Raw genomic sequence first — 27,797 nt, 5'->3', positions numbered from 1 at the left:
TCATGAGCTTACTACATTTTGTTCTCCACGAGAAGCTGGAGAAAGCATCATTGGTCTGATGGAGCGTGGAAAATTAGGGCAACTTGACCCTTCCTACTTGGTGATGGCTGTGCTGGGTCAGGTAATGACAGATGAAATCTAATTTCCAGTAAAATCTTATCTTGCACTCAGTGTAGCTTTAATGTTTTTCACTGGTATGGAGGCGTTGATGCTTCTTCAAATGGTGGCTTTGACGGAAGCTTTTCCCACAGTCAGGACACTTGTAGGGACGTTCACCCCTATGGATCCGTAGGTGTTGGGTAAGACTTGAGCTGGCTGTGAAGCCCTTCCCACACTGAGGACACGTGTAGGGTTTTTCCCCAGTGTGGACATGTTGGTGATTAATCCAAGAGGTGCTGTTGTTGAAGGCTTTCCCACAGTGAGTGCAGGGATACAACTTCTCTCCTGTATGGATGCGGTGATGCTGTGATAATGCAGAACTCTGGGCAAACTCCTTCCCACACTCCAGACACTTATAGGATCTCTCTCCTGTGTGGATGCGGCGATGCTGTGATAATGCAGAACTCTGTGTAAAGTCCTTCCCACACTCCAGACACTTATAGGGTCTCTCTCCTGTATGGATGCGGTGATGCCGTGATAAATCAGAACTCTGTGTAAACGCCTTCCCACACTCCAGACACTTATAGGGTCTCTCTCCCGTGTGGACGCTGTGATGCCGTGATAAATCAGTACTCTGGGAAAACTCCTTCCCACACTCTAGACACTTATAGGGTCTCTCTCCTGTGTGGATGCGGTGATGCCGTGATAAATTAGAACTCTTGGAAAACTCCTTCCCACACTCCAGACACTTATAGGGTTTCTCTCCCGTGTGGATGCGGCAATGCTGTGATAAATGGGAACTCTGGGCAAACCCCTTCCCACACTCAGAACATTTAAAGGGTTTCTCACCCGTATGGATCCGTTGATGCTGGATAAAAACTGATAAAAAATCTTTCCCGCAGTCAGGGCAGGTGTAGGACATGGTGCCTGTGTGATGGTGTCACCGTTGGACCAGATCTGAGCTGTCACTAAACTGTCCCCCGCAGTCAGGAGATCTCTGGGGTCTCTCACCCTGATGGATTTTCTGATGGTGGAGATGGGCTGAGCGGATCCTAAACCTTCTCCTGCGTTGCTCACCGGTGTCAAATTTCAGTCCTGGATAGACTCATTGATTTTTATCTAAAATCACACTTTGACTGGAATCTTTCCTATCCTTCAGCTACCCAGTGAGGTTTTTCCCAAGATGGAGTCAGCCCGTGTTTGGGAAAGAAGCTCTAGTGTGCTAACAAAGTAGAGTTTAGGCTTTCTGTGGTGTGAGGGCAGGCAAAACCTACATCAATCCTACTGTGAGAGAAAATGGAGTGTAAGGTGGAATAGGAAGGTTACACATAGAGCTGGAAACCCAGTGATCATCCTTTACTTCCTATTTAGGATCTACGCTGGCACCCAAAACCCAAAGGGGCCACTGTGTGGGGCAGGGGGTGCTGGAGTTTTGAGCCACACCTGCCTTGAGCTGTGATGACCCAATTGTACTGACACTGCAAGAGGCAATTTAGGACTCTCCCATTGCTGTCTTAAATCTCTGGGGTGATTTGGGGGTCTTAAAATTAAATCAACCCCTTTGGTATGAGTTTGGATTCTCCGTCATGGTCCCAAATCCCACCAAGACCTTGGGATTCCCCTATTGCAGCCACATTCAGGATGAGCTGTCATCCAGTGGGATGGCCAACCCCAGTGTTCCACGGAATGACCAACAGTCTCCCTGTAGAGCAGGAAGTTTGTCCAGATGACATTCAAGGTCCCTTCCAGCTCAAATCATTCTATGACTAAAGTGTGAGGAGATGGCTTGGCTCCTCAACCCTCTTGAAGAGGTTTTGGGGGTCGCGAATCTTACTGCCCTCACCCCAGGGATAAGTTTAGTTCCCCCCTCTCACCCATCCCTCTCCCTCCCCCATCTTGTGCTGCTCACCCCCAGTTTGGGCAGTACTGGGATAACCACCCCCCTCCCATCACCTCCCATCACCTCCCAGTACCTGCAGGGGGGGCACAGCCCAGGCCGGTGGGGAGGGGGGCTATGCTCTGGCAGTCACCACTTGGGGGGTCCCAGATGTGGGGCAGGGGGTGTGGGTGCAGCCCTGGGGTGGCGGAGAGAAACCTCCCGGGAGCTGCTGCGCAACCACAGGAAGCAGCGGGGGGAGGAAGAAAAGGTGGGGAGGTGCCTCGGGGGGGAGGGACCAGACCCGAGGGGTGAGGTTGGAAGTTGGCAGGGAGGGGGGACACACCAGGGTTGTGTCCTGGGGGGTTGGGAACATCAGGTTTGTGGCATGGGCAGGGGGAGGGGACACATCAGAGCTGGGTGGTGCTGACCCAACCTCAACACAAAGCCCTCAGGCCCTGGATATAAGAGGCTGTTAATTCACTGCTTTCAGGTGTAAACTCAGGGGGACAATGACCAACCCAGGTCAGGGTTACTGCCCTGAAGGTTCTTCTTTTCACTTTATTTCCATTTCACACTAAGCTTATTTCTGATCCTGGCACAGAATTAATTCTGAAATAATTTTTTCTGTTCACAGCACCTTGAGTTTTGGGAGCCTGCAGAGTCCAACTCTGCAGTCCAATAAAACAAGAGAGATCAGAGGCATTGGGTTGTGGTGCCAGGACTGGAACTGTGGCGGCTTCCAGAAGCTTCTCACAGGAGCGTCCCCTGTGGCCTCCCCTGCTTCCAAAACACCACTGCACTAAACCAAGACAGTTTAAAACTTGAATAGTCAGTTTTTAGATTAGATATTAGGAGGAAATTCTTTAGCATGAGGGCTGTAAGGTACAGGAACAGTTTGTCCACAGCAGCTTTGGATGTCCTCTCCCTGGAAGTGATCAGGACCAGGTTGGAGGGGGCCTGGATCAATCTGATCTCGTGGGAGGTGTTCTTTCCCATGCAAGGGAGTTGCAATTAGATGATCTTTAATGCCCCTCCCAACCCAAACTAATTTATGATTCTGGGTTAATTGGTTCCTCACTCCTGTTTGAAAGGGCAATGCTCAAAAATGTCACTCAAAGGGGCTTTTTGTTAGCAGGGGTCCCTCTAGCCTTTGGGTGGGTATATATAGTATGGTTATAGCTCATTAATATGTTAGTACAATGAATATCACAACTCAGTATTTTTCTGCCCAACACTCAAGGCTGTGACCAAGAGAGGTTGTGGGGAGCTGTGGGGAGTGCTCCTTCCGATCACTCCCATCTCTCTTGAAGATATCTTTCAGGCCTATCTCAAGGGCAGGCTGTTGCCTACTTGGGATGTTTTTTCCCAAGAATTAGAACCTGGTTTTGTCTAATTCTTACTCTTTCACTGCTATGTGAGCCCTATTATTCTTCTGTGTCTCTCTCTCATTCTTCTTTATGTGATTTTCCCAAAAATTTTTCTTTCTTCCCATTACTAAATGGCATCAGGGCTGTGTGGTCTCTGCTCCCCTCTCCACTGGCTCCTGCTGCCCTGTCACTTGTATGGGGGGGATCCTCATCTCCCCTGCGTCCCCCTGGCACCGGGCTGGCCTGGCTCTGCCTGCTGCCCAGAGGTGCCTGGCTCTCCTGTCCCTGAGCTGGGCTCTCCTGGCTGCCAGGCTGGGCTTGGCTCTCCCCTGCATGCTGGCAGAGCTCTCCTCCCTCCCAACGTGGGCCGGGCTCTCCCTACTCCTGGGCTGGGCTTTCCATGCTCCCAGGCTGGGCTCAGCTCTTCCCGCTCCTGCCTCGGCTCTGGGCCTCCCCGCACCCCGCTGCAGCTCTCCCTGCTCCCCAAAGGGGCCACCTCTCCCCGCTCCTTGGTCAGGCCAAGCCCAAGGGTGGCCGGGTAAAGGCTGAGCCTCTGCCCCATGTCCTGCAGCAGCCCGGCCGCCCGCTGCCGGTACCAGAGCTCCCTGCCAGGCTCCAGCCCAGCGCGGCGCCAGGGGCTGTGGTCCAGTTGCTGGCGGCTGAAGTCCCAGCGCTGGCCCACCGTGCCACCAGCCCTGCCACCCTCTTAGGCCTCCATGGCCATCTGCAGCCAGGAAGGGACACAGGGACACCCTGAGGGCCGGACGCAGGGCAGGGCAGTGGAGAGGAGCCAGGGAGCCAGCGCTGGCCCTGCTTCCCCCTGCCTGTTCTGATGCACAGTGCTTGCTGGGGGGGCAGGGGTCCCAACGTTCCAAACCCCCCACCCCTCCCGGGACCCCCATCATCCCACGGGGCCTCCTCAGGGCACTGCTTGGGCTTCCCCCAGCATCTCAGAACCTTTCAACATTTGCATGGGCAAAAGTGACACATCAGCACCTACCAAGGGGGGTGTGGGGACTGTGTGCAGAAAGGGGAAAGGGTGTGCAAGGCTTTGGGCCTTCAAGGGCCAAGGGGCATGCAAGGGCCAAGGGGCGTGCAAGGGCGTGCACACAAAGCCTCCTGCAAAGGCCATGGCTGCAGCAGGGCAGGGGTGTGCAAGGCTTTGGCTGTGCAGAGGGGTGCGCAGAGGCCCTGTGTGCAAAGCCAAGGGGCAGTGCACAGCTCCGGTTTGCACAGCTGTGCAGCAGGGCCACGTGTGCCTGAGACGAGGTGTGCAAGAGGCATGCAGCCACAGGCAAAGGCCGATGTGTGCCGGGGTGTGCAGGGACCGGCTGTGCCTGCCAGGGCTCTGCAAGGTTGCTCACCACTCTTCACCTGGGAGCTGCTGAAGGAGTGAGTGCTCCTTGGTGTCCTTCAGCCACTCCCTCAGCTGCACAGCTCAGGCAGTGCCACAGCGTGGCTCCTGCCCTTCTGCAGGTGAAGGCCTTCAGCCCCAAGGCTGCCACCTTGGTGCTGCCCATGGTCTTCATCTGCTCCAGCTGACGGTGCTTCTGCTCACTGAAGAGCTGCTGTGGGGATGGGAGGGGATATGTCAGTGCCCCTCTCTAGGGCCCTGGGGACACCACCTTGTAGGGAAATAGCAAAAATAACTGAGATTGAGTCCTTGTATATCAAATATTACAATATACGTTATCAATATACATTGTATCCTTGTATTAATCACTAAAAACATCATTTATCAAAAATAATTGACTTGATGCTTTGAAAGAGAGCATGATTAAGAAACCCTCCCAACTACGCCCTGGACTCTGCCTCAGTCCTGGTCACAGGTGGTCAGGAGATGACCCAGATGTTTCCACATAGTGAATATGCAAAGTCCTCCTGACTTGCAGGGTGTTTGGTATATAGGGCTGGACCCCCTTGCAGGGACTTTGGATGCCTCCCCTATGGGTGGACGCACCGTGTAGGATTTTCCCACTTGCCAGGAAGGGCTCTCCAAATCCTCTCTGCAAATACTTCTTGAGAAGCTGTGGATGCTGGAAGTCTTAAAGGGAACTTTAGGTGGTTCTTGGAGCAACCTGGACTGGTGGAAGGTGTCCCTGCCCATGGGACTTGATGATCTTCAAGGTTCCTCCATCCCATTCCATGGAATCCTCCTGCCCAGTGTCTGGTTCAGGTAGGCCCAGGTCCCACCTTTGGTTTTAACCCAAGTCCTGGAGGTGCACCTGGCAGCTCCTCCCAGCCCCAGTTCTGTTGGTCACTTTGAGGGCTCAGAGTTTTCCCCACCTCCCTGACCCCCAGGGGATATTGAGCACCTGCACTAATTAACGAGCTCTGGCAGGCTCAGTGGGGCCCATTGATACCTTGAGGTACATCGATTTTTTTTGTCCTGACTTTGACTTCCAGATAAATGTCTTCATTCTTCTCTCAGTATCTGAGGTTCATGCAATGAGCCTCAAAAGTCCTAAAGAGCTGTTTAACTTTTTGTAATTTCCTTTACATCTTCAAAGCCTGTAGAGCACATTAATGTGTTAATTCTTCTTGGTGGAGCAAAGGAGGAAGTTTTCAGAGTGAGAAGAGAGGATCTAGCAGCATTTTCCAAGTGATAATGATCCAGAGGGTCACTTCAAAACAACTGCACCTGAAGGAATATGATCGTAAAGGGGAAAATCTTCCTTATGAGGGAAAGCTGAGAGAGCTGGGGCTCTTCAGCTTCAAGAAGGGGAGAATGAAGGGAGAAGTCGTTCATGTTTACAAATACACAAATGGAGAGAGCCAGGAGGATGGTGCCAGGCTCTTCTCAGTTATGCCCAATGATAGGACCAGAGGCAAGAGAGAGAAGCTTGAGCACAGGAGGTTTCATATAGACACGAGGAGAAATTTTTTTTTGCTGTGAGGGTGACAGAGCAGTGGCACAGGCTGCTCAGGGAGGTCGTGGAGTCTCCTTCTCTGGGGACATTCAAAACCCACCTGGAATTGTTCCTAGGTGACCTCCTGTAGGTGACCCTGCTCTGGCAGGGGTTTGGACTCAACGATCTTTTGAGGTCCCTTCCAAGCCCTGACTTTCTGTGAATCTGTGATTTTCTACCCAGTGCTCAAGGCTGTGACCAAGACAAGTTGTCGGAAGCGGTGAGGAGTGCTCCTTCCCATCATTCCCATCTCTCTTGCTGGTATCTTGCAGGACTGTCTCCAGGCAAGGCTGTTGCCCACTTGGGATATTTTTTTCCTAAATTACAACCTGGTTTTCTCTAATTCTTACTGTTTCACTGCCATGTGAGCCCTATTTTTATTCTGCAGCTCTACCTTGTTCCCTTTCCCCGAGGGGCTGCAGAGCTCTGCGGATCTCCTGGAGAGGAGAGCAGGGGACACAGGGTGCCTCCTGCTCCTTTTGCCATGCATGGTCACCCATCTGGGGCTCTGAGCTCTCTCTGCCCCCCAGGAGCTGCTGTGCCCTTCAGAGGGGCTGGGGCTGTGGTGGGACTGCCCAGAGCAGCCTGGGGAGGGCACTGGTGTGGGGCCAGCAGCAACTGGGCTGTGCTGGGAGAGAGGGGAGGGGAGGTGGGAGAGCCTGGAGGGAGCTGTTCTGGGCTGGCAAGTGAAACCCTGGCAGAGAAAGCCGTGGGTGTCCTCAGTTGAGGCTGAGTCTTTCTGCCAGAGCATCTCCATCCTCCTGCTGGGCTCAGTGCCTGCATGGGGGGAACTCCCAGCCCTGCCCGGGCTCTCTCCTGGCCCAGAGCCCAGCAGAGCCTGGGGCAGAGCTGTCGCTGAAGCCCCACAGCTGACATGGTTGACACAAGTGACACAGCCCCAGGGACTGCTGAGGCCATCCCATCAGATAGAGCTGTCTCCAGCAGGAGTGCACCCTGTCCTGGGCAGTGCCCGCATGAAAGGCATCAAGGAGCAGCAGAGCTCATCTGGAGAGAAATCTCAGAAGGACAAGTGCCAGTGTCTGCCCCTGCAGGGGACTCACCCGGGCCATGGCACAGGCTGGGGCTGCCTGGGTGGGAGCAGCCCTGTGGGAAAGGTCTTGGTGGGCATTTGTCATGACCTGGGGAGGGCACCCAGGGAGTCACAGCTTGCACCCCCTTGCTTTCTCAACTCCTTCTCAGAGAGGAGCCAAGGTGCTGCTGGATCCAACCTTAGTGCCCGACCTGGCCCTGCTGGGGAGAGGGACTGAAACCATACTGTCCCAGAAAATGCTCAACAGCTCCTCTGACACCACTGACTGGTACAGAGTGAAAGGACTGAGGGTCACATTATCACTTAGAGGAGCAATTCTTTCCCTAGGAAAGAAACAAAACAAGCCTAACAAAATCAGACAAATAAACAGCGATAAGAGGAATGTCCTGGGGCATTCCTAAATCCCCAGCCCAGAGCAAGACTGATTAGAGGGATGGGATCAGAAGCATCCATCCCAGACTCTGAGGCACACACTCTTCTCAGACCACTTCACGCTTAATTCTGTCCCTGAGTTTTTACCCATCCCAGAAAATCTCCAAACTGTACCATGGGGAAATTTCCACACAGGTGGTATGGGCAGTCCTTCTTGGAGTGATCATGAGAAATACAAGTCTGGTCTGTCACACCCCTTCACACCCAGACAGTTCTATGATTTTATGCTAGAACTTCTCTTGGTAGTCCAAAACCTCCACAAAGGTCACCTTGGAAGGTTTAGACTGGAGGGAAAGAACAAGAAGTCTCACCCCCAGGGTATCCTTGTGTTAGAGCTTTACCCAGAGGGCTCCTTGATCAGCCCAGGGTTTTGTTTTCAAGGCAAAGCCAGGGAGAGCAGAGAGAAAGCAGAGAAGGTCTGGAAATGCTGGGGTGAGATTAAGTTGGGAAAGCAGGAAGGGTGACAACAGCCTGAAGGGAAGGAGCTGCAGGCATGGACAGTGTAGGCCAGCCTGCAGGAGAGGTGGCCAAGGGCTCTGTCAAGGAGTGAGGTCATTGTCCCCTTGGCCATAGCAGTGTCCTGGGCCACCAAGGCTGGGGAGAGGAAACTTTCTCTTGAGGCTCTCAGGATCTGCCTTCCCAGGGCCTGGGGTCAGGGCTTGGCCTTTCTGCTGCATCCAACAAACCAAAGGGTTTTCTCAGCACTACAGCCACCAGCACAGGGCCTTTGCCTCCTGCAATCATGGCCTCCAGGGATCTGCTCTAACGAGGCCGTGGGGAGGCTCTGGAGGGCTCAGGGGAGCCCATCAGTGTGTGAAGGTATTTTGGGTTTTGCTTCTGACTTTGACTTTGTCAGAGATTTTTTTCATTCTTCTCTCAATATCTGAAGTTCATTTACTGGGCCTCAAAAGGCCACAGGAGCTGTTCATCTTTTGTTTTTTCCTTCATGTCTGTCTTCAAGACGTGTAGAGCTCCTTAGAGTTTTTAATTTTGTTCCCGGTGGATATCAGGAGGAAGATTTCAATGTGCACTTTTGCACTCTCAATTGAAAGGGAATATTTCATTACTTTGTACTTCAGAGGAGAGGTTCTAGCAGCATTCTCCAAGTGATAATGACCCAGAGGGTCTCCTCAGGAGGTCTGCACCAGCAGGAAAAGCAGCTCCTTGAGGTCTGACCCTGGATGGACACCCTTGCTCCTCACCTCCCCAACCCCACCCCTGCTCTCCTTGGCCCCTGGCACTTGCATCACTTCTCCTCCCATCAGACTTCTTCCCTGCTCTCTGCAGCTGGATGGTTCAGCTCCTTTGCACCAGCTCCCCCCTCTTTTCCTTAGAGAACTGCTGCACACGGGCACAGCAGGAGTTTTCCTCTCTGCAAACAAAGCAAAGCAAAGCATGATAAAGTTTCATGGCCAATCCAACACACTCCTCAACCATAGGCTAAGTACGAGCTGTACCCTCATGAGGTCACCTTTCTACAAGGGATAATCTTATGAGAAATCCTTTAAGACTTCCAGGACCTAAAGGGTACCCAGTGGTCCTTCGCTATCACAGCTCTAAAGACTGAGAATACAGAATGGCTGCATGCTTTGCTTGGCCTTTCAGATAAATTCTTTTTAGAGTGGTTCATGAAAACTGAAAACCAGCAGGTGCCAATTGCTACTTCAATAGTGCATCGAAAACAGTATCACACCAACAGGGATGCTGTGATCCCCATTCACAAGCTGATCCGGCAGCTAGAGAGCCAAGGAGTGATCAGCAGGACTCACTCACCCTTCACTCGTCCCCTGTGGCCAGTGCCAAAGGCTAAGGGAGAGTGGAGGCATCATGGAGATGCCCACGAACCTTCACGTCGCGCTACTGAGGAACATGGAAACAACCAACGAGGAGATGATGCTGCTCAAGTGTTCCAAAGAGATCTTGACTGGGACCATACAGGTGAACTGGTTTTAGCTAGATGGGTCCATGACACTTCAGGTCATCAAGGCAGGGATGGAACACACCGATGGGCTCGTGACCAAGGGGTTGAGTGACCTTTGGACACTGTTTTGCAATTATCCATGATTGTGACATATGTGCTGCAATTAAGCAAGCTAAAAGGTTGAAACCCCTGTGGTATGAAGGGAGATGGTCAGAATATAGGTATGGGGAGGCCTGGCACATCGACTGTGTCACACTGCCTGAGACCTGCCAGGGTAAGCCCTCTGTGTTGATAATGGTGGAAGCAAGTACAGGATGGCTGGAAACATATCCTGTGCCTCATGGCACAGCCCAGAACACCATCCTGGGCTTAGAGAAACAAGTTTTGTGGAGACATGGTACACCAGAAAGACCTGAGTCAGATAATGGAACTCATTTCAAAACAGTCTTCTAGGTAGCTGGGCCAAAGAACATGGTATTGAGTGGGGATACCATATCCCCTATCATGCACCAGCCTCATGGAAAATTGAAAGGTACAATGGACTGTTATAAACTTCCTTATAGGCAACCCAGCCTATTCTATGATTCTATGATTCTATGAAAACAGGGAGAAGCACTTGGCAAAAGCCACCTGGTTAGTTAGCACCAGGGCTTCCATCATCAAGTCAGCTGGTCCTGCTCAGCCAGACCTTCAACACACAGTAGACTGGGACAAAGTGCCTGTGGTGCATGAAAAGAATCTGCTGGGGAAAACAGTTTGGGTTTTTCCTGCCTCAGGCAAAGGCAAACCCATTCGAATTGTGCCTTTCGCCCAAGGGCCTGGACACACTTGGTGGAAGATGGAGAAGTACAATGTGATTATGTATTCACAAAGGAATCAAACACTAGGTGAGAATAAATAATTTTTGCATGGTTAGCTCAACCAGTAGAGTATGGAATTTTCAGGGTCGTCAATTTATGCCCCACATTAATTGCTGCTATGTGAATTGTTGCATAAACTAACAGTGTTCTGTGAGTGTTTTTCAGGATAATGCTGTGGTGATCAAACCAGAACTGGTTTCATTAACTGGCATCCAGTAACTTCCTCAAATTAATATCTGCAATCTGAAACTTGTGGACCATGGACATGAACTGCTGCAATCATTTCTTGCTTTAAGAGTCTGCTACAGTAGATGAACATCTGCAATCATAAACTAAATTAACTCACTGGGTTTTAGTAGAGAGAATTAGTAATAATTTCTGTATAGGTGTATTTAGGGATAAGAGATAGTAATGACTGGAGCAGACACAAATGCTATGGAATAAGGGGTGGAAAGTCCTGGTTTGGGCCAGGATAAAAGTAGTTTTCTGTCTTGTATTTTTGCTTTCAGCTAAGTCTCTCCTAAGTAGCTGCACTTGCTGAAATGAACAGCAAGTTTCTCAGTCAGCGTCTGCTTCTAGGACTGATAGGACTCGATGTTTATAGTTAGAGCTGGAGAATGGTCTGCAGAGCCAAGGGTTTCAGCTGAACAGCTGGAGTCATGGCCATCAGGACAGCTCAGTCTCTCTCTTCTCCATCAGCTCTATCTCCTACCTCTCCACTCACTGTGCTGGAAGCTGCTTTATGCCCACCTCAGGGTGAGAAAAAGAGAGGGGGTTTTGAGGACAGGATCCCAATCACAAAGCATCCAAAGCATTCTCCAAACCTTTGTACCCCAACAGCCATGAGGGATTGCTCCGTTGTGCATTGTAAAATTTTATTGAGTATCTTATTAAAAAAAGCAACCCCCAAATGGTATTGAACTTCAGGCTAATTTACCTCCACCCAGTTTTGCAGCCACAATCATCTGGACACTGAAGTGTAAAGTCTAATTTCTGCATCTAAATCTCCTTAAAAGGGCATCTTAATGGAAAAGATTTCTTTTCCCTTCAAAATGACCAAATCCCAAATTTTTGGTCTTGTTTTCTTTCCAAGTCCCACTGAAAAGTCACAATAAAATGCTCCATGTGGGTGTTGCCTAACTAAAAAAAAAGAAATAGACCTCGTCCCATTCAGACACTCCAAGGTCACAGGTGATCTTGACCATGCCCCTTCATTTCTGGGGATGGGATAGGTGGGTCTGGTGATGAGAGATGAGATCATAGCTCTGGTAAAAACTCTTCTCACACTGGGAGTCTTTAGGCTATGAAGGCACTGATGTCTCAGCAAGTGGGAGCTTTGCCTGAAGCTCTTGGAGCAGTGGGGACACGAGTAAGCTTTCTCCCCTGTGTGGATGAGACGATGCCTGATGAGATCAGAGCTCCTGGAAAAGCTCTTCCCACAGTCGGGACACTTGTAGGGACGTTCACCCCTATGGATCCGTAGGTGTTCGGTAAGACCTGAGCTGGCTGTGAAGCCCTTCCCACACTGGGGACACGTGTAGGGTTTTTCCTCAGTGTGGACATGTTGGTGATTAATCCAAGAGGTGCTATTGTTGAAGGCTTTCCCACAGCGAGTGCAGGGATACAACTTCTTTCCTGTATGGATGCGGCGATGGCGTGATAAATTGGAACTCTAGGAAAAATTCTTTCCACACTCCATACACTTAAAGGATCTCTCTCCCGTGTGGATGTGGTGATGCTGTGATAAACTGGAGTTCCAGGTAAAGTCCTTCCCACACTCCAGACACTTATGGGGTTTCTCTCCTGCGGCAATGCTGTGATAAATTGGAACTCTGGGCAAACCCCTTCTCACACTTGGAAGATTTAAAGGGTTTCTCACCTGAATGGATCCGTTGATGCCGGATAAAATGCCATCTCCTGCTAAAACCTTTCCTGCAGTCAGGGCAGGATCCTGCCCCCCAGGGTCTGTTGTGCACCTGCCCGAATTACCGAGCTCTGGCAGGATCAGTGGGACCCGTTGATACCTTGAGGTACTTTGACTTTGATTTCTGGAGATATGTCTTCATTCTTCTCTCAGTATCTGAGGCTCCTGCAATGATCCTCAGATTTCCTAAAAAGCTGTCCTAAAACATATTTCCTAATTTCCTTTACATCTTCAAGACCTGAAGAGCTCATTGTTAATTTTTCGTAGTGGAATTAAGAAGGAAGTTTTCAAAGTGAGAGGAGAGGATCTAGCAGAATTCTCCAAGTGATTATCATAGAATCATTGAATCATAGAATTGGCTGGGTTGGAAGGGACCTCAGAGATCATCAAGTCCAACCCTTGATCCACTCCCACTGCAGTTCCCAGCCCATGGTGCTGAGTGCCACATCCAGTCTCTTTTTAAATATCTCCAGGGATGGAGAATCCACCCCTTCCCTGGGCAGCCCATTCCAATGTCTGATCACCCTCTCTGTAAGGAATTTTTTCCTAATGTCCAACCTAAACCTCCCCTGGCACAACTTGAGACCTCTTGTGCCCTCTTGTCTTGCTGAGAGTTGCCTGGGAAAAGAGCCCAACCCCCCCCTGGCTCCAACCTCCTTTCAGGGAGTTGTAGAGAGTGATGAGGTCTCCCCTGAGCCTCCTCTTCTCCAGCCTCAACACCCCCAGCTCCCTCGGCCCTTCCTCACAGGACTTGTGCTGGATCCCTTCCCAGCCTCCTTGCTCTTCTCTGGACCTGCTCCAGCACCTCAATCTCCTTCCTGAGCTGAGGGGCCCAGAACTGGACACAGGACTCAAGCTGTGGCCTCCCCAGGGCTGAGCACAGGGGCAGAATCCCTTCCCTGGACCTGCTGGCCACGCTGTTCCTGAGCCAGCCCAGGATGCCATTGGCCTTCTTGGCTACCTGGGCACACTGCTGCCTCCTGTTCAGCTTTGTATATGTATAAATAATAATATATAATAATAAGTAACAATATAAAATGAAAAGTAATAATAAGTTTTTAAAAATATATAATAAATAATGGTATACAGTATATAATAAATAATGATTACAATAATAAAATAATAAATATACTATATAATAAATATAATAAATAAAATAATGATCAATGAATAATAATACATAATAATGTATAATAATAAATAATATATAATATTAAGTAATATTAAAATATAGTAATAATGATTTTTATTATTTATATTATTTCTAGTATTTTATTATATACTATATATTATGTTATATATAATTATAAATTCTATAATATATATTATAAATTATATATGTTGATATTATTATACAGTATATATTAAATCTTTATGATATATAACATCATAATTACATTAAAAGCATTAATATTATTATATTAATTATTAAATATATATAATATTGTAATATACAGTATATAATAATAAATATATTAAATACAGTATAGATGAGTATGGACAAGTGTGGATCATTATAAACTAATATAACCAGTATAGACCAGTATAGACCAGTATAACCAGTACAAAGCAGTATAGACCTGTATAGACCATTAACCAGTATAAACCAGTATTACCAGTATAAACCAGTACAGACCTTTATAGACCAGTATAAACCAGTATATACCAGTATAAAGCAGTATAATCAGTATTGACCAGTATAAACCAGTATAGACCAGTATAAACCTGTATAAGCCAGTACATACAAGTATAACCAGTATAAACCAGTACAGACCAGTAATGACCAGTATAACCAGTATAAATGAATATAAGCTGTACAAACCAGTATAGACTAATATAGGCCAGTATAAACCAGAATAAACCAGTATAAACCAGTATAACCAGTATAAACCAGTATAAACCAGCAGAAACCAGTATAGACCACTACAAACCAGTAAACCAGTATAGATCATTATAAACTAGTATAGACCAGTATAGACCAGTTTAATGAGTATAAGCAGTATAGAGCAGTACAGACTAGTATAGACCAGTATAAACCAGTATAGACCAGTATAATGAGTATATACCAGTATAATCGGTATAACCAATATAGACCAGTACAGCCCAGTATAGATCAGTATAACCAGTATACACAAATATAAGAAGTACAAACCAGTATAGACTAGTATAGGCCAGTATAAGCCAGTATAACCATTGTTACCAGTATAAGCCAGTATAGGTCTTTATAGACCAGTATAAAGCAGTATAGACCAGTAAAAACCAGTATGGACCAATATAAACCAGTAAACCTGTATAGACCAGTATAAACCAGTATAGACCAGTATAATCAGTATAACCAGTATAAATAAGTATAAAATAGTATAGACCAGTATAGACCAGTACTGACCAATACAGACCAGTATAGACCAGTATAGACCAGTACAGACCAGTACAGACCAGTTGGCTCCAAATCACTCCCATTTGCCTCCCAGTCCCTCCCATTCCCTCCCAATCCCCTCCCAGTTCCCTCCCAGTCTCTCCCAGTCTGTCCAAGCTCCCCCCATCCCCTCCCAATCCCCCCCAAGTTCCCTCCCAGTTCCCCCCAATCCCCTGCCAATCCCTCCCAGTTCCCTCCCATTTCCCTCAATCCCCTCCCAGTTCCCTCCCTATTCCTTCGCAGTCTCTCCCAGTTCCCTCCCATTTCCCTCCCAATCCCTCCCAGTTCCCTCCCAGTCCCTCCCAGTTCCCTCCCAATCCCTCTCAATCCCTCCCAGTTCCCTCCCATTTCCCCCAATCCCCTCCCAATCCCCTCCCAGTTCCCCCCAATCCCCTCCCAAACCCTCCCAGTTCCCTCCCATTTCCCCCAATCCCCTTCCAAGTTCCCTCCCAACCCCTCCCAGTCCCCTCCCGATTCCATCCCAGTCCCCTCCCAGTTCCCTCTCAATCCCTCCCATTTCCCCAATCCCCTCCCAATCCCCTCTAATCCCCTCCCAATCCCCTCCCAGTCCCTCCCAGTCCCCGGGAGGTTACCAATTTTGTATCTTTTTTGTTTCTTTTCCTTTCTACCTGAGGACATTCCGTCCGTGCTGGGTGATGCCAAGAAGGAGCATTCCCTTTCTGAGGGGGAAATGCAAAGTGCAGCCTGCAGGGCGTTCTTGATGGCAGTGCAGAAAGCAGCTGCCGTAGGAAAGAGAGGCTGCTGCGGGCTTTTGGAAAGGGACACTTGTCATGCATTGCTCCTCCTGCCCCTAAGGGAAGGTGTCCTGCAGGCAGGGCAGGAACGGGCTCGCTGCCGCTGCCCCCATCCCCTCATTGTGTGACAGGACAATCGCTGCCAGCGCTCGGGGCTCCCCGCAGAGACCCCGATGATGCTGGTGCCATGCGGGGTGGGTGGGTGGGTGGGGATCAAGTGGCAGCGTGGGGACAGGAGGGAGCTGAGCGAGCAGCACCTGCTGCATGGAGGGTGGAAGTGGTGGCGCTGACAAGGGGGTGGTGACAAGGTGGTGGTGACAAGGTGGTGGAGGCAAATTATCCCAGAGCCTTCCCAGGGAGCCAATGAGAGCAATGTTGTGTTTGGGGAGGTGGGGAGCAATGTTCTCTATGGAGTGCTGGATCTCAAAGACTTTTCCTCACTGTCCAGGTCTCTTGCAGTGACACTCTGCACCGATACCAGTTGAATATACATTTCTAAACTAAAAAAGAGTAAAACAGAACTTAAAAAAATTTTTTATTTGATGCTCTTTTTAATCTTCCTCCAAACTGGAACCTCTTCAATTTGCTGTGCAAGTCTTGAACACTAAAAACACGACAGGGTGACTCATGGCTGCTCAGCACTGTAATGGGCCCCATGGTGCCAGAGGCACTGAGTCCATGATACTCAGGTACTGACAGGAGACTGAAAAAAAAATGTCTTTAGAAGTTAAAGCCAAAACAAAAAACAAAGTTATCGTGAACCATTGATTGGCTCCATTGGGTCCCATTACTGACAAAGCCTCCCCAGAGACTTGTTAGAGAAGGTCACTGGAAGTCATTGCAGGGAGACAAAGGTTCTGTAAAGTTTGCTCTGAAGCCACAGATATTCATTTATTCATTTGTTTCTGTATTGATTGATATATTTATATTATGGATCAGTCAGGCCAGACTCTGAACCCCAGGCAATGGGATATCAGAGCCCACCCCTCTCTTTTTGGTCAGAACTTTCCTGGGGGCAGTGGGGTATGAAGATGAGCAATAAAAACCGTAGGAAAAATGTACAACACCTCCCAGCTACCCCAGGAAGGGGCAAGGAGCAAACCAAGTGCAGAGCCTGAACAGAAACTTCTGCCTGGTGGTGGTGATCCAGTGACCATTTCTAAAGTCACCTTTCCAGGCACAGACTGTCCAGACAAAGGCCATTCCCATTCCTCTCCAATTGTCCCCTTCTCCTACTCTTTGCTCATTCAGATGCCTCTCCCCTGGGTGCTGCTTTGAGCAGCAGGTTGTTCAAAGCTCACCTGTCTTTCAGCAGCCTGATTGTCTCTTTAGCCACCTCTCTCATGATGATCACATCTCTCTTTTCCCATCTGTCTCTCTAAACCATTTCCCATCAGATTCTTCTTCACTTTCTCTGTTTGACTTTTCTTGGCTGGCACAAAGGAAAACTCCTGCTGTGCCCGTGTGCAGTCAGTTCTCTAAGGAGAGCAGGTGGGAGGTGGTGCAGTGGAGCTGTAACCTCCAGCTGCAGAGAGGAGAGGAGAAGTCTGATGCAAGGACCAGGGATGGAAGTCCCAGGTGGGACATAAAAACAATTGTGGGGTTGGGGGGGGTGAGAAGTTACCCACACTGTGTCAGACTTCAGGAAATTTTTATCAGGAGAAACGAGTTTTCCTTAATCACAGTATGAAAGGAAGGCAGGAGAGCCCTACAGAGGGACCTGGACAGACTGGAGAGTTGGGCTGATTCCAATGGGATGAGGTTCAACAAGGCCAAGTGCTGGGTCCTGCACTTTGGCCACAACAACCCCATGGGGAGCTCCAGGCTGGGCACAGAGTGGTTGGAGAGCAGCCAGAGAGAGAGGGACCTGGGAGCCTAGATTGCCAGGAAGCTGAAGAGGAGCCAGCAGTGTGCCCAGGTGGCCAAGAAGGCCAATGGCATCCTGGCCTGGATCAGGAACAGCATGGCCAGCAGGTCCAAGGAAGTGATTCTGCCCCTGTACTCAGCGCTGGTGAGGCCACAGCTTGAGTCCTGTGTCCAGTTCTGGGCCCCTCAGTTTTGGAAGGATATCGAGGTCCTGGACCAGGTCCAAAGGAGGCAACTGGGATGGTGAAGGGACTTGAGCACAGATCCTATGAGGAGAGGCTGAGGGAGCTGGGACTGTTCAGCCTGGAGAAGAGGAGGCTCAGGGGAGACCTCATCACTCTCTACAACTCCCTGAAAGGAGGTTGGAGCCAGGGGGGGGTTGGGCTCTTTTCCCAGGTAACTCTCAGCAAGACAAGAGGGCAAGGTCTTAAGTTGTGCCGGGGGAGGTTTAGGTTGGATATTAGAAAGAATTTCTTTACTGAGAGGGTGATCAAGCATTGGAATGGGCTGCTCCGGGAAGTAGTGGATTCTCCATCCCTGGACATATTTAAAAGGAGACTGGATGTGGCACTCAGTGCCATGGTCTAGTAACTGCAGCGGTAGTGGATCAAGGGTTGGACTTGATGATCTCTGAGGTCCCTTCCAACCCAGCCAATTCTATGATTCTATGAAATGTTCCTCCTTAACTACAGTGGGAAAACCTCTCCAATTAGCTGTACAAGTTTTGAAGATGTGAAGAATATCCCATGGAGAGCCATGGCCCTTTAGTGCTCTCTGTATTTCACTGAGCCCCAGGGTGTGTTTGGTGCTGAGTCCATGATCCTCAGGTGCTGAGAGATGAATGAACAAACTGCTCCAGAAGTCAGAATGGAACCTGAAAGTACCTTGAAGCATTGATTGGCCCCACTGAGAGCCTTTGCTGCCAGAGCCTCCCCATGGCCTTGTTAGAGCAGATCACTGGAGGCCATGATTGCAGGGAGGCAAAGATTCTGTATAGGTGGCTCTGAAAGCAAGGATTTTTCATTATTTATTTATGTATTCATGAAGCATTGAGGACAAACTCTGACCTCCAGTCAATGGGAAGGCAGAGCCCATCCCTCACTTGTAGGTCAGGAGTCTTCCTATGGACAGTACAGTATGAAAATGTGTAATAAATATTCTGACATGTCTTGACCTCCCCAAGAAGGGGAAAGGAAGTCCAGAGCATCAGGACAAAATTACTCCTGGTAGACCATGGTGGTTGATGCAGCTGCCATGTCTGAGGTGACAAAGCCCTTGGTCCTGCTGGGCCTTTCAGCCTTCCAGAGCCCTTGGCCATCTCTCCTGCAGGCTGCCCTACTGTAGCAAGACAAACCTTTTTTAGGGCACAGTGCTCCAAGGTCCAAACAGGTGTTCCAGCAGAAACACACGAATAGTGCTCTGAGTCTAATGCTCTCAGGGCTGACCAGCCTGGATCAGTGCTACTGCTCCGAAAGTGGCCAGCCTCTGGCTTCCTCAGGTGTGAGCTTTATTGGCCCCCTAATCCTGCTCATGCGCAGTAGGGGCTCGCCCTAATCAGGCACAGGTGGGCTTAACACGAGGTCATGCCCACTACCTGGCAATTAGTGCCACCTGGTTGCCTCATTTCACTACACCCTACACTGTCCATGCCTGTAGCTCCTTCTTTAAGCTGCTTTAAAGAGGCTTTAAACTGAAGGAGAAGGAGGGATTGCAATGATCACCCCTACAACTGATCTGGGATTAAACCAGTCCTGCTGACCCCGGGAGTCAAGCCTGGACTTTCCCAGGGCTGCCCTGAAGCCTTGGTGGTGACGTGGTGAGAGTTACTGGGGGCGAGGGGGGAGGAACATGGTACGATTTTTCTATGTATTTTTATATATTTAGTATTTTTTCCTTTTTATCATTACTGTTTCATTAAAGCTGTGAAGTTTAGTTTCCAACCCATAAGTCTCTCTCCCTTATTCTCTCTCCTTTCTTTATCAGGGTGGGGAGGGGCATTAATACAGAGATTTTGTCATTTGGTTAATTGGTGGCCCAGCATTGAACCCTGACAGATTTATTGGCACCCAACGTGGGGCTTTAAGCTAATTAGCTCAAGCCCAGTTCAAATTTCAACTCATTTATATGAAAAGTTTGAATTTTGAGTCCGGTGGGAGGATACCCAGATTGCTCCGCTGAGTGGGAATCAAACAATTTTCTTTGGAAATTTCACAGGGTTGGAAATTAAACCAATCATGCTGCACCTTTGGTTCTCAGGGTGTGTGATCTGTGGCTTTTTATCTGGGATTAGTGTTGCTCTGTGGTTCATTCCTGGTAAGAGCTGCTTAAGAACCGTAGTTGTGGTATGATCTTCAACAGTGTGTACATGGTACAATGGTTTTTCACACAGCTAGGAGATACACATAGGATACACATTTCATACATATAGGAAATATCCATTGGACATATCCCTATAAAGAGGAAATAGACTGCCCACAGGTCAAAGCAGCCACACTTGGAAAAGCTCTCAGGTATCTGAAAGAATTGGCTGTACGAGATGTGATCTATACCATGATGAGACTGTAGATCCTTATCACATGCCATGCCCTAAGCCTGTGAGGCAAAGGTTTGTGCATGCTGCACCATCCACATTTAACCATACACTATCAGTAATGTTATAGGTTCCAGCCTGGGCCATGGCCAAGGTGAGTCCCTGTCAGGGGCAGACCCTGGATTTGTCCTTCTGATATGTCCTGAGGCTCCTGCCCATCCGAGCTCCCCTCCTGTGCCCTTTCCTGAGCACAGAGCCCTGCAGACCCCTTCAGTACAGACTCAGGCACAGAGGGTGTTGAGTCCCTCAGCCCAGCTCTGCTGCTGGTATCAAATCCCCACCTGTCCCTTCTCTGGCTTCCCACGGGGAGTTTCTGACCCCACTGAAACCTCCCACCCTCAACTGAAAAGGTCATCCTGGGATGCTCTCCCATTGTCCCACGGGTGAATAATTCACACAGATGTTAGAAATGACTTTGGATTAATTTTTATTTTTTGGGTTTTGAATTGTTCCTATAACAACCTGGCCATTCATGGCCTAGAAATGCCAATTCTTTCTTTGTATGGAAGTGTTGGGGACCAGGTCAGATTCCAATATGGTCCCTCAGGGGTCTATAACAGGACCAGTCCTGTTCAATATCTTCGCCAGTGACACAGAGAGTGGCATCACGTGCACCCTCAGGGAATTTGAAAGTGACACCATGCTGAGTGGGTCACGTGAGACACTGGAAGGACAGGATGTCAAGTAGAGCAGATGGTTTTAGTTAGTGGAAAATCAAGGACTCTGAGTAAGTGTTAGAACAAATCTTAAAACAGAACCCGGTGAGACAAAGAACAGACATTTCTGAGTTTTAGCAATACATATCTAAACATTAATAAGGAACATAACCATGAATGACAACAAAAAGAGAGGGAACGATAAACCCAATAGTTACAGACAAAAAACAAACAATCAAATCCCCCCCCCCTAAATAAACAAAAGAAGGCAATAAGATATTGTGAGACTCATTTGTGGAGATCGGTGATGAATTTTTCATTGTTGAAAGATGTCAATGGAATAATTTTACAGAGAGAACCCTTGAGCTCCTGGTTCCTCATGCTGTAGATGAGGGGGTTCACTGCTGGAGGAACCACCGAGTATAAAAATGACACCACCAGATCCATGGAAGGGGAGAAGACGGAGAGGGGCTTCAGGTAGGCAAAGATGGCTGTGCTGATGAACAGGGAGACCACAGCCAGGTGAGGGAGGCACGTGGAAAAGGCTTTGTGCCTTCCCTGCTCAGACGGGATCTTTAGCACAGCCCTGAAGATCTCCACATAGGACACCACGATGAAAACAAAACACCCAAATGATAGACATACACTGACCACAAGAAGCCCAATTTCCCTGCAGTAGGAGTGTGAGCAGGAGAGCTTGAGGATCTGGGGAATTTCACAGAAGAACTGGTCCAGGGCACTGCCCTGGCAGAGGGGCAGGGAAAATGTATTGGCTGTGTGCAGCAGAGCAGTGAGAAACCCAGAGCCCCAGGCAGCTGCTGCCATGTGGACACAAGCTCTGCTGCCCAGGAGGGTCCCGTAGTGCAGGGGTTTGCAGATGGCCACGGAGCGGTCGTAGGACATGATGGTCAGGAGAGAGAATTCTGCTGTGATGAAGAAGACAAAGAAGAAAAGCTGTGCAGCACATCCGTTGTAGGAGATGTCCGTGTTGTCCCCGAGGGAACTGGCCATGGCTTTGGGCAGAGTGGTGGAGATGGATCCCAGGTCGAGGAGGGAGAGGTTGAGGAGGAAGAAGTACATGGGGGTGTGGAGGTGGTGGTCACAGGCGATGGTGGTGATGATGAGGCCGTTGCCCAGGAGGGCAGCCAGGTAGATGCCCAGGAAGAGCCAGAAGTGCAAGAGCTGCAGCTCCCGCCTGTCTGCAAATGCCAGGAGGAGGAACTGCCTGATGGAGCTGCTGTTGGACATCTGCTGATTCTAAAAGGCATGGGGAGCTGTTTGAGGAGGAAACACAAAAATTTAGGAGACGATTCTCTGAAAAATGAGACCCATTTCCCCTTCCATATTCCCATCCTACACACATACACTTCTCTAGGAGTTCTTCCTTGAAGCCCACGGCTGCAGCGCTGCTTGTTGCTGTTTGTGTCAGGAGGAGGAGAGATTCTGTTCACTGACTGCCAAGGAGTCATTCCAGCTCTACAACAGGGTCTTCATGGAAACCATGGGGACAGGGACCAGTCCTGGAGTGGACATTTTTCATATGAGATTGTTGGTAATGCCAAAGGCACTGCAGCTGCTGTGGAGGAACCCTCACAACAGAAGGCAGCTTAAGAGGCTTATTTTTGTATTTTGGTTTTTTTTTAGACCTCCCACCATCTCCTCTGAGGAGTGTTCTTGGGGATCAGAACCCCTCAGCATTGCTGCAGCACTGAGGCAGAACAGAGTGAGCAAAGAGCATTGCCTGCAGCTGCATGCAGAGAAGGGGGAGCTGGGCTGTGTCTCTGCCTCTCCCTGCTGAGAGCAGAGGGACCCAGCTCAGAGCACTCAGTGTCTGACCCTTTCTCAAGGTCTCAGCACCCCGTTTCCAGCCCAGGACTCACGAGGCTCATTGTGCCCCCTGGAAGGCAGCTCCCAGCTTGGACAGACAGCCCAAGGAGACAGCCCAGGGATGGAATGAGGGCATCTGATGAAGGGAGGTCAGCTTCCTGCCCAGCCTCACTCAGACTGCACTGCCCAGAGCTTCCCAGGGCAGAGCACAGCTGGACACCTCCTTGCCTGAAACCATCTGCATGGCAGGAGCCCCAAGAGCTGTGCCTGCAGCTGAAACTCCCGCTCCCAGCCTGACATCAACAGCAAGAGCAGCTGAGGGGGGCATGGAGAGAGGCAGAGGAAAGGCACTCAGGAAAGCCTTTCCCTCCCCCAGCCCTGCACAACCCCTCCCAGGTGGTGATAATGCCTGGCAGGCACCTCCAGCCCCTGGCAGGGGGAGGTGGGCACATGGCAGCACAGATGCACTTCAGCTCTCCTGTGAGCAGATGGAGGAGGAGGTGCCCAACACCAGAGACCTCATGCGGTGCCTGAGGGCTCTGCTGTCACACAGACCCTGATGGAGCTGGGAAGCTGATGCTGGATGTATCTGTAGGGTAAAGGAGGGTGAAAGCACTGGCTGAGGTTCCTAGCACACAGGAGGGTGATGGTGTAGGGACTCATAGCCCCTGATCTCACCTCCCCATATTAGGTTCTATCCCACCCTAACAACACAGAAAATTACAGCCTGACAAAAGCCAAGTTCTCAATACAAATCTCTGCCCTGATTTTGCCTATGAAAATCCCTTCAAAAATATTCTGGTGTGATCTGGATATGTGAGCATTGCTGACCCACAGAAACGTCATAAAACCAGAAGGACCCTGCGCTGTGCTCCCTGTCTCCTGCCAGCCACAGCTTCTGCCAGCACCAGGGAGCTCCCTGGGCAGGCTGAGAGCTGCCCCTGGCAGGCAGGCAGGCAGCAGAGTCCCTGCCCCAGCACACAGCCCCTGGGCTGCAGGACCCTGCTCTGAAGGACAGCCCTGGGCACCCCTGCCTGCACACACCCCCTCAGCCCCTGCAGCCATCCCCAGCAGAAGGCAGCCCCATGGCCTCTCCCTCTGACGCTGCTCCAGGACAGCCCTGCTCTGCCAAACCTTTTCCTCCTGCCCACCAAAATCCTCCGGAGGGATCCCAGCAGCTGTGGCCCAGGCTGCCAGCTGGAGAAGGAAGACCCCCTCCAGGAAGCCCAGCTTCACTGCCCTGCAGCCAGAGACTCACCATGGCAGAGGCTGGGAAGATTTCTCTCTCCCCCAGCCCAGGCAGCTCTCAGCTCTCCTCCCAGCCCAGGCTGCCTTTCTCCTCTCTCTGCCTCCTCTCTCTGCCCTGCCCTGCTGCCTGCAGGCAGTGCCCTCAGCCCTGCTGCGCTCTGCAGAGGAGCTGCTCCTGCCCAGAGCTCTCTCTCTGCAGCACTCTCTGCTTGCCAGCAGCTCTCTCAGGCTCAGGAGCCTGGCCCAGCAGCACAGGACCAGCACCAGACTTGGCCACTTGCTCAGCTCTCTCGGGGCTCCCTCCAGCTCTCCCTGGGGCTCCCCAGGAACCCAATGGGACACACACTGAAGTCATGGCTCATGTCCCCTCCCTCCTTTCCAGCACAGCCGCTTCCCCTCTAGAGACACAACCTCTGCTTCTCCCCCTCTCCCACTGGACACCCAAGCAGTGCCAGGGGGAATCTCCTTTCCCTCCTCTTCCCACGCAAGCCACGGGTGACACTGGAGGTGCCAGGGCTGCTCCAACCTCAGTCAGGGCAGCTGCTCAATTGAATGGCCAAGCACAGCCCTGGGGGGCTACAGGAAATGTCAGGGCACTCCAGCACAACCACCTGCTGCTGGCACAACAGCACAGGACTGTCACATCCCATGGCCTGACCCAGACAACAGCCAAAGGAGATTCCATCTCCCAGGCCAGAGTTTCCCTTTCAGGGAAAGGTTACCCTCTGAGGGTAAACAAGGAGTGACAGCCTCCTTAGACTATCCAAATACCCATTGATCAGATCAAGATGAAAGGAAACTCAAGGTGTATTTCTCTACAGTCAAAACATCAATTCTGTTGCTCTAAAAATTGAAGTTTATTTTCAAGTAATTTTTAGGGAACACAAATCACTCTCAAGTATGCATGAATATAGATATTCTAAAAGCACAAAAGTAGATACTTCAGTGTTCAGGCTGTGCAATCACAAAGGCTGATTGTTTGGATCACAAAAACCACATACTCAAATGACATCTCAAGACAGTGCAATCCCCTCACCCCATGAGTCCAAATATCACAAGGCACGATGATATCATAAGGCAATATCATAAGGCAATGATATCATGATGGCTACAAGCTTAGCATCTTCACTCCAGCTTCTTCAGTTCAGGCAGTGGTGATATGTATGATGTGCAGAGTCCTTGTTCTTCAAGCAGGGTCACCTCCAAAGCTAAGGGTTCTGTAGCAACATCCTTGGGACTTGATGTACCTGGGAATTTAGTTCTCAAAAACATTTTCTAATTCAATTGTTCAAGAGGTGCACTTTACAAACTGATGTCTTTTAGGACAGTAAAAGGGCACTCCAAATGAGAGACTTTATGAAAGCATTACATGCACTAACATTATTCACTATGTACCATGATTAGAAACTTTACAACAGTAGAACATAACAAAACCAAATACGAACGGAGGATTTACAGAAATGCAGCACAATATTTCTAAAAAAGAACACATAATTAATTTTACTCAGTTTTTGTCCCTCTGTAGACTTTGGCAACCTTCTTATATCCCATAATCTCCTCTCATGGATAAGTTTTCCATAGTAATTACATTCCATTATCACACATACCCTTGCCATGCACACACACCTACCCATATTAGTCACCTAGTAAATTTTCATGAGACTCCTTTAAACTATTGCTTATACATTTCTACTACATCTATACTTATACTTCTATAAAACTATTGCACATATGTTTCTCTAAACTACTACTTTAATTCCTTTAAAACTACTGCTTCAAAGGAAATCAATCAAGAAAGAAAGCAAGGAAGATTTTCTGGGGCTTTTCATCCAGATTCTTTTCTACTGAGCTCTCACTAACCCGTTCAATCATCTTGAAAAACTATTGGAGTTGTAATTCTCTTATTTCAGGAGACAACTGACAGAAGCCTTACTGCAGGCTGCTCGAGGTGTCCTAACACATCACCCATGGTGTCACAGAGGTTTCAGGAGAGCTCATGAAGCATCCCTCCTGACAGGCAAGGAGCAGTAACACTCCTCTGAAGAGCTGTGCCAGCTCCTGGAGTCTGCAGGCATCTACAAGGTGGTGAAGGGTCTGGAGAAGAAGTGCTCTGAGGAGAGACTGAGGGAATTGGGAATGTGCAGTTTGGAGAAGATGAGGCTGAGAGCAGAGCTTCTTGCTCTCTCCAACTCCCTGACAGGAGGTTGTGTTGAGGTGGGTGCTGGCCTCTTCTCTCAAGTGAACAATGAGAGGACAAGAGGACATGGCCTGAAGTTGCACCAGGGGAGGTTTAAGAGGAAGAATTTCTTTTCTGAGAGTAGTTAGGTGTTGAAATAGTCAGCCCAGGAAGGTGGTGGAACCACCATCCCTGGAAGGATTTAAAAACCGTGTAGTAGAGATGATCCTGCTCTGTTGCTGTCAGCATTGTCCTGCAGTCTGCTGCCTCCCTCTTCTACTGCTCCCTCAGGTGCACGCTTAGCCTGGTGTGCAGGAAAAGTGTCCAGGATCCCGTCCTGCCACATCCCTTTAGGAGGGTGTCATAATTGGAAATACTTTCCTGTTTATTCCTTATTCGGAAGAAAAAGCCTTCATGACGCTGAAACAAATATTAAAACTCAAGTTTTGCGTGGGATATCAAGCTGTTCCTGAGCTGACTCCATTTTGTTCTCCACGAGAAGTTGGAGAAATCATCATTGGTGTGATGGAGCTTGGAAAATGAGGGCAACTTGACCCTTCATACTTGGTGATGGTTGTGCTGGGTCAGGTAATGACAGATGAAATCTAATTTCCAGTAAAATCTCATCTTGCACTGGAATTAGCTTCAATGTTTTTTAATGGTATGGAGGCGTTGATGGGTTTTCAAATGGGAGCGTTGACGGAAGCTTTTCCCACAGTGGGGACACTTGTAGGGACGTTCACCCCTATGGATCAGTAGGTGTTGGGTAAGACTCGAGCTGGCTGTGAAGCTCTTCCCACAGTCAAGACACTTGTAGGGACGTTCACCCCTATGGATCCGTAAGTGTTGGGTGAGACCTGAGCTGGATGTGAAGCCCTTCCCACATTGGGGACACGTGTAGGGTTTTTCCCCAGTGTGGACATGTTGGTGATTAATCCAAGAGGTGCTGTTGTTGAAGGCTTTCCCACAGTGAGTGCAGGGATACAACTTCTCTCCTGTATGGATGCGGCAATGGCGTGATAAACTGGAACTCTGGGAAAAAACCTTCCCACACTCCAGACACTTATAGGGTCTCCCTCCCATGTGGATACGGCGATGCTTTGATAAATTGGAACTCTGGTTAAACTCCTTCCCACACTCCAGACACTTATAGGGTTTCTCACCTGTGTGGATGCGGTGATGCTGTGATAATGCAGAACTCTGGGTAAACTCCTTCCCACACTCCAGACACTTATAGGGTCTCCCTCCCGTATGGATCCGTTGATGCTGTGATAAATGGGAACTTTGGGCAAACTCCTTCCCACACTCCAGACACTTATAGGGTTTCTCTCCTGTGTGGATGCGGCGATGCTGTGATAATGCAGAACTATTGGAAAACTCCTTCTCACACTCCAGACATTTATAGGGTTTCTCTCCTGTGTGAACGTGGTGATGCTGTGATAAATTGGATCTCTGGGAAAAATCCTTCCCACACTCCAGACACTTATAGGGTTTCTCTCCCGTGTGGATGCGGCGATGCTTTGATAAATTGGAACTGCAGTTAAACTCCTTCCCACACTCAGAACATTTAAAGGGTTTCTCACCCGTATGGATCCGTTGATGCTGGATCAAACGTGATCTCCTTTTAAAATCTTTCCCGCAGTCAGGGCAGGTGTAGGACATGGTGCCTGTGTGATGGTGTCACCGTTGGAACAGATCCGAACTGTCGCTAAACTGTCCCCCGCAGTCAGGACACCTCTGGGGTCTCTAATCCTGAAGGATTTTCTGATGGTGGAAATGGACTGAGCGGATCCTAAACTTTCTCCTGCATTGCTCGCCAGT

The 27,797-nt window shown here is 49.4% G+C and overlaps 2 protein-coding genes across 2 annotated transcripts; both read right to left on the bottom strand.

Moving 5' to 3' along the window:
- On the bottom strand, window positions 1-27,704 carry LOC139790610 (zinc finger protein 91-like). The gene is given in 3 exon segments (XM_071732485.1): window positions 1-1,026; window positions 11,806-12,324; window positions 26,639-27,704. Coding segments are annotated over 3 exon segments (2,367 nt in total). The 5' UTR covers window positions 27,639-27,704; the 3' UTR covers window positions 1-178.
- LOC139790576 (olfactory receptor 14A16-like) lies at window positions 21,014-22,095 on the bottom strand. The gene has a single exon (XM_071732443.1). It carries the CDS (start codon window positions 21,971-21,973, stop codon window positions 21,014-21,016), a length of 960 nt encoding a protein of 319 aa, XP_071588544.1. The 5' UTR covers window positions 21,974-22,095.
- Window positions 27,705-27,797: the final 93 nt, after the last annotated feature.

This window comes from Heliangelus exortis (genome assembly GCF_036169615.1).
Source record: "Heliangelus exortis chromosome W unlocalized genomic scaffold, bHelExo1.hap1 SUPER_W_unloc_2, whole genome shotgun sequence".
NCBI classification, from domain to species: Eukaryota; Metazoa; Chordata; class Aves; order Apodiformes; family Trochilidae; genus Heliangelus; species Heliangelus exortis.
This window is presented reverse-complemented; position numbering and strand designations above follow the sequence as displayed.

Excerpts from the sequence above, each read along its gene's own strand:
- LOC139790576 (XM_071732443.1), bottom strand. The coding sequence starts at position 21,973 with ATGTCCAACAGCAGCTCCATCAGGCAGTTCCTCCTCCTGGCATTTGCA.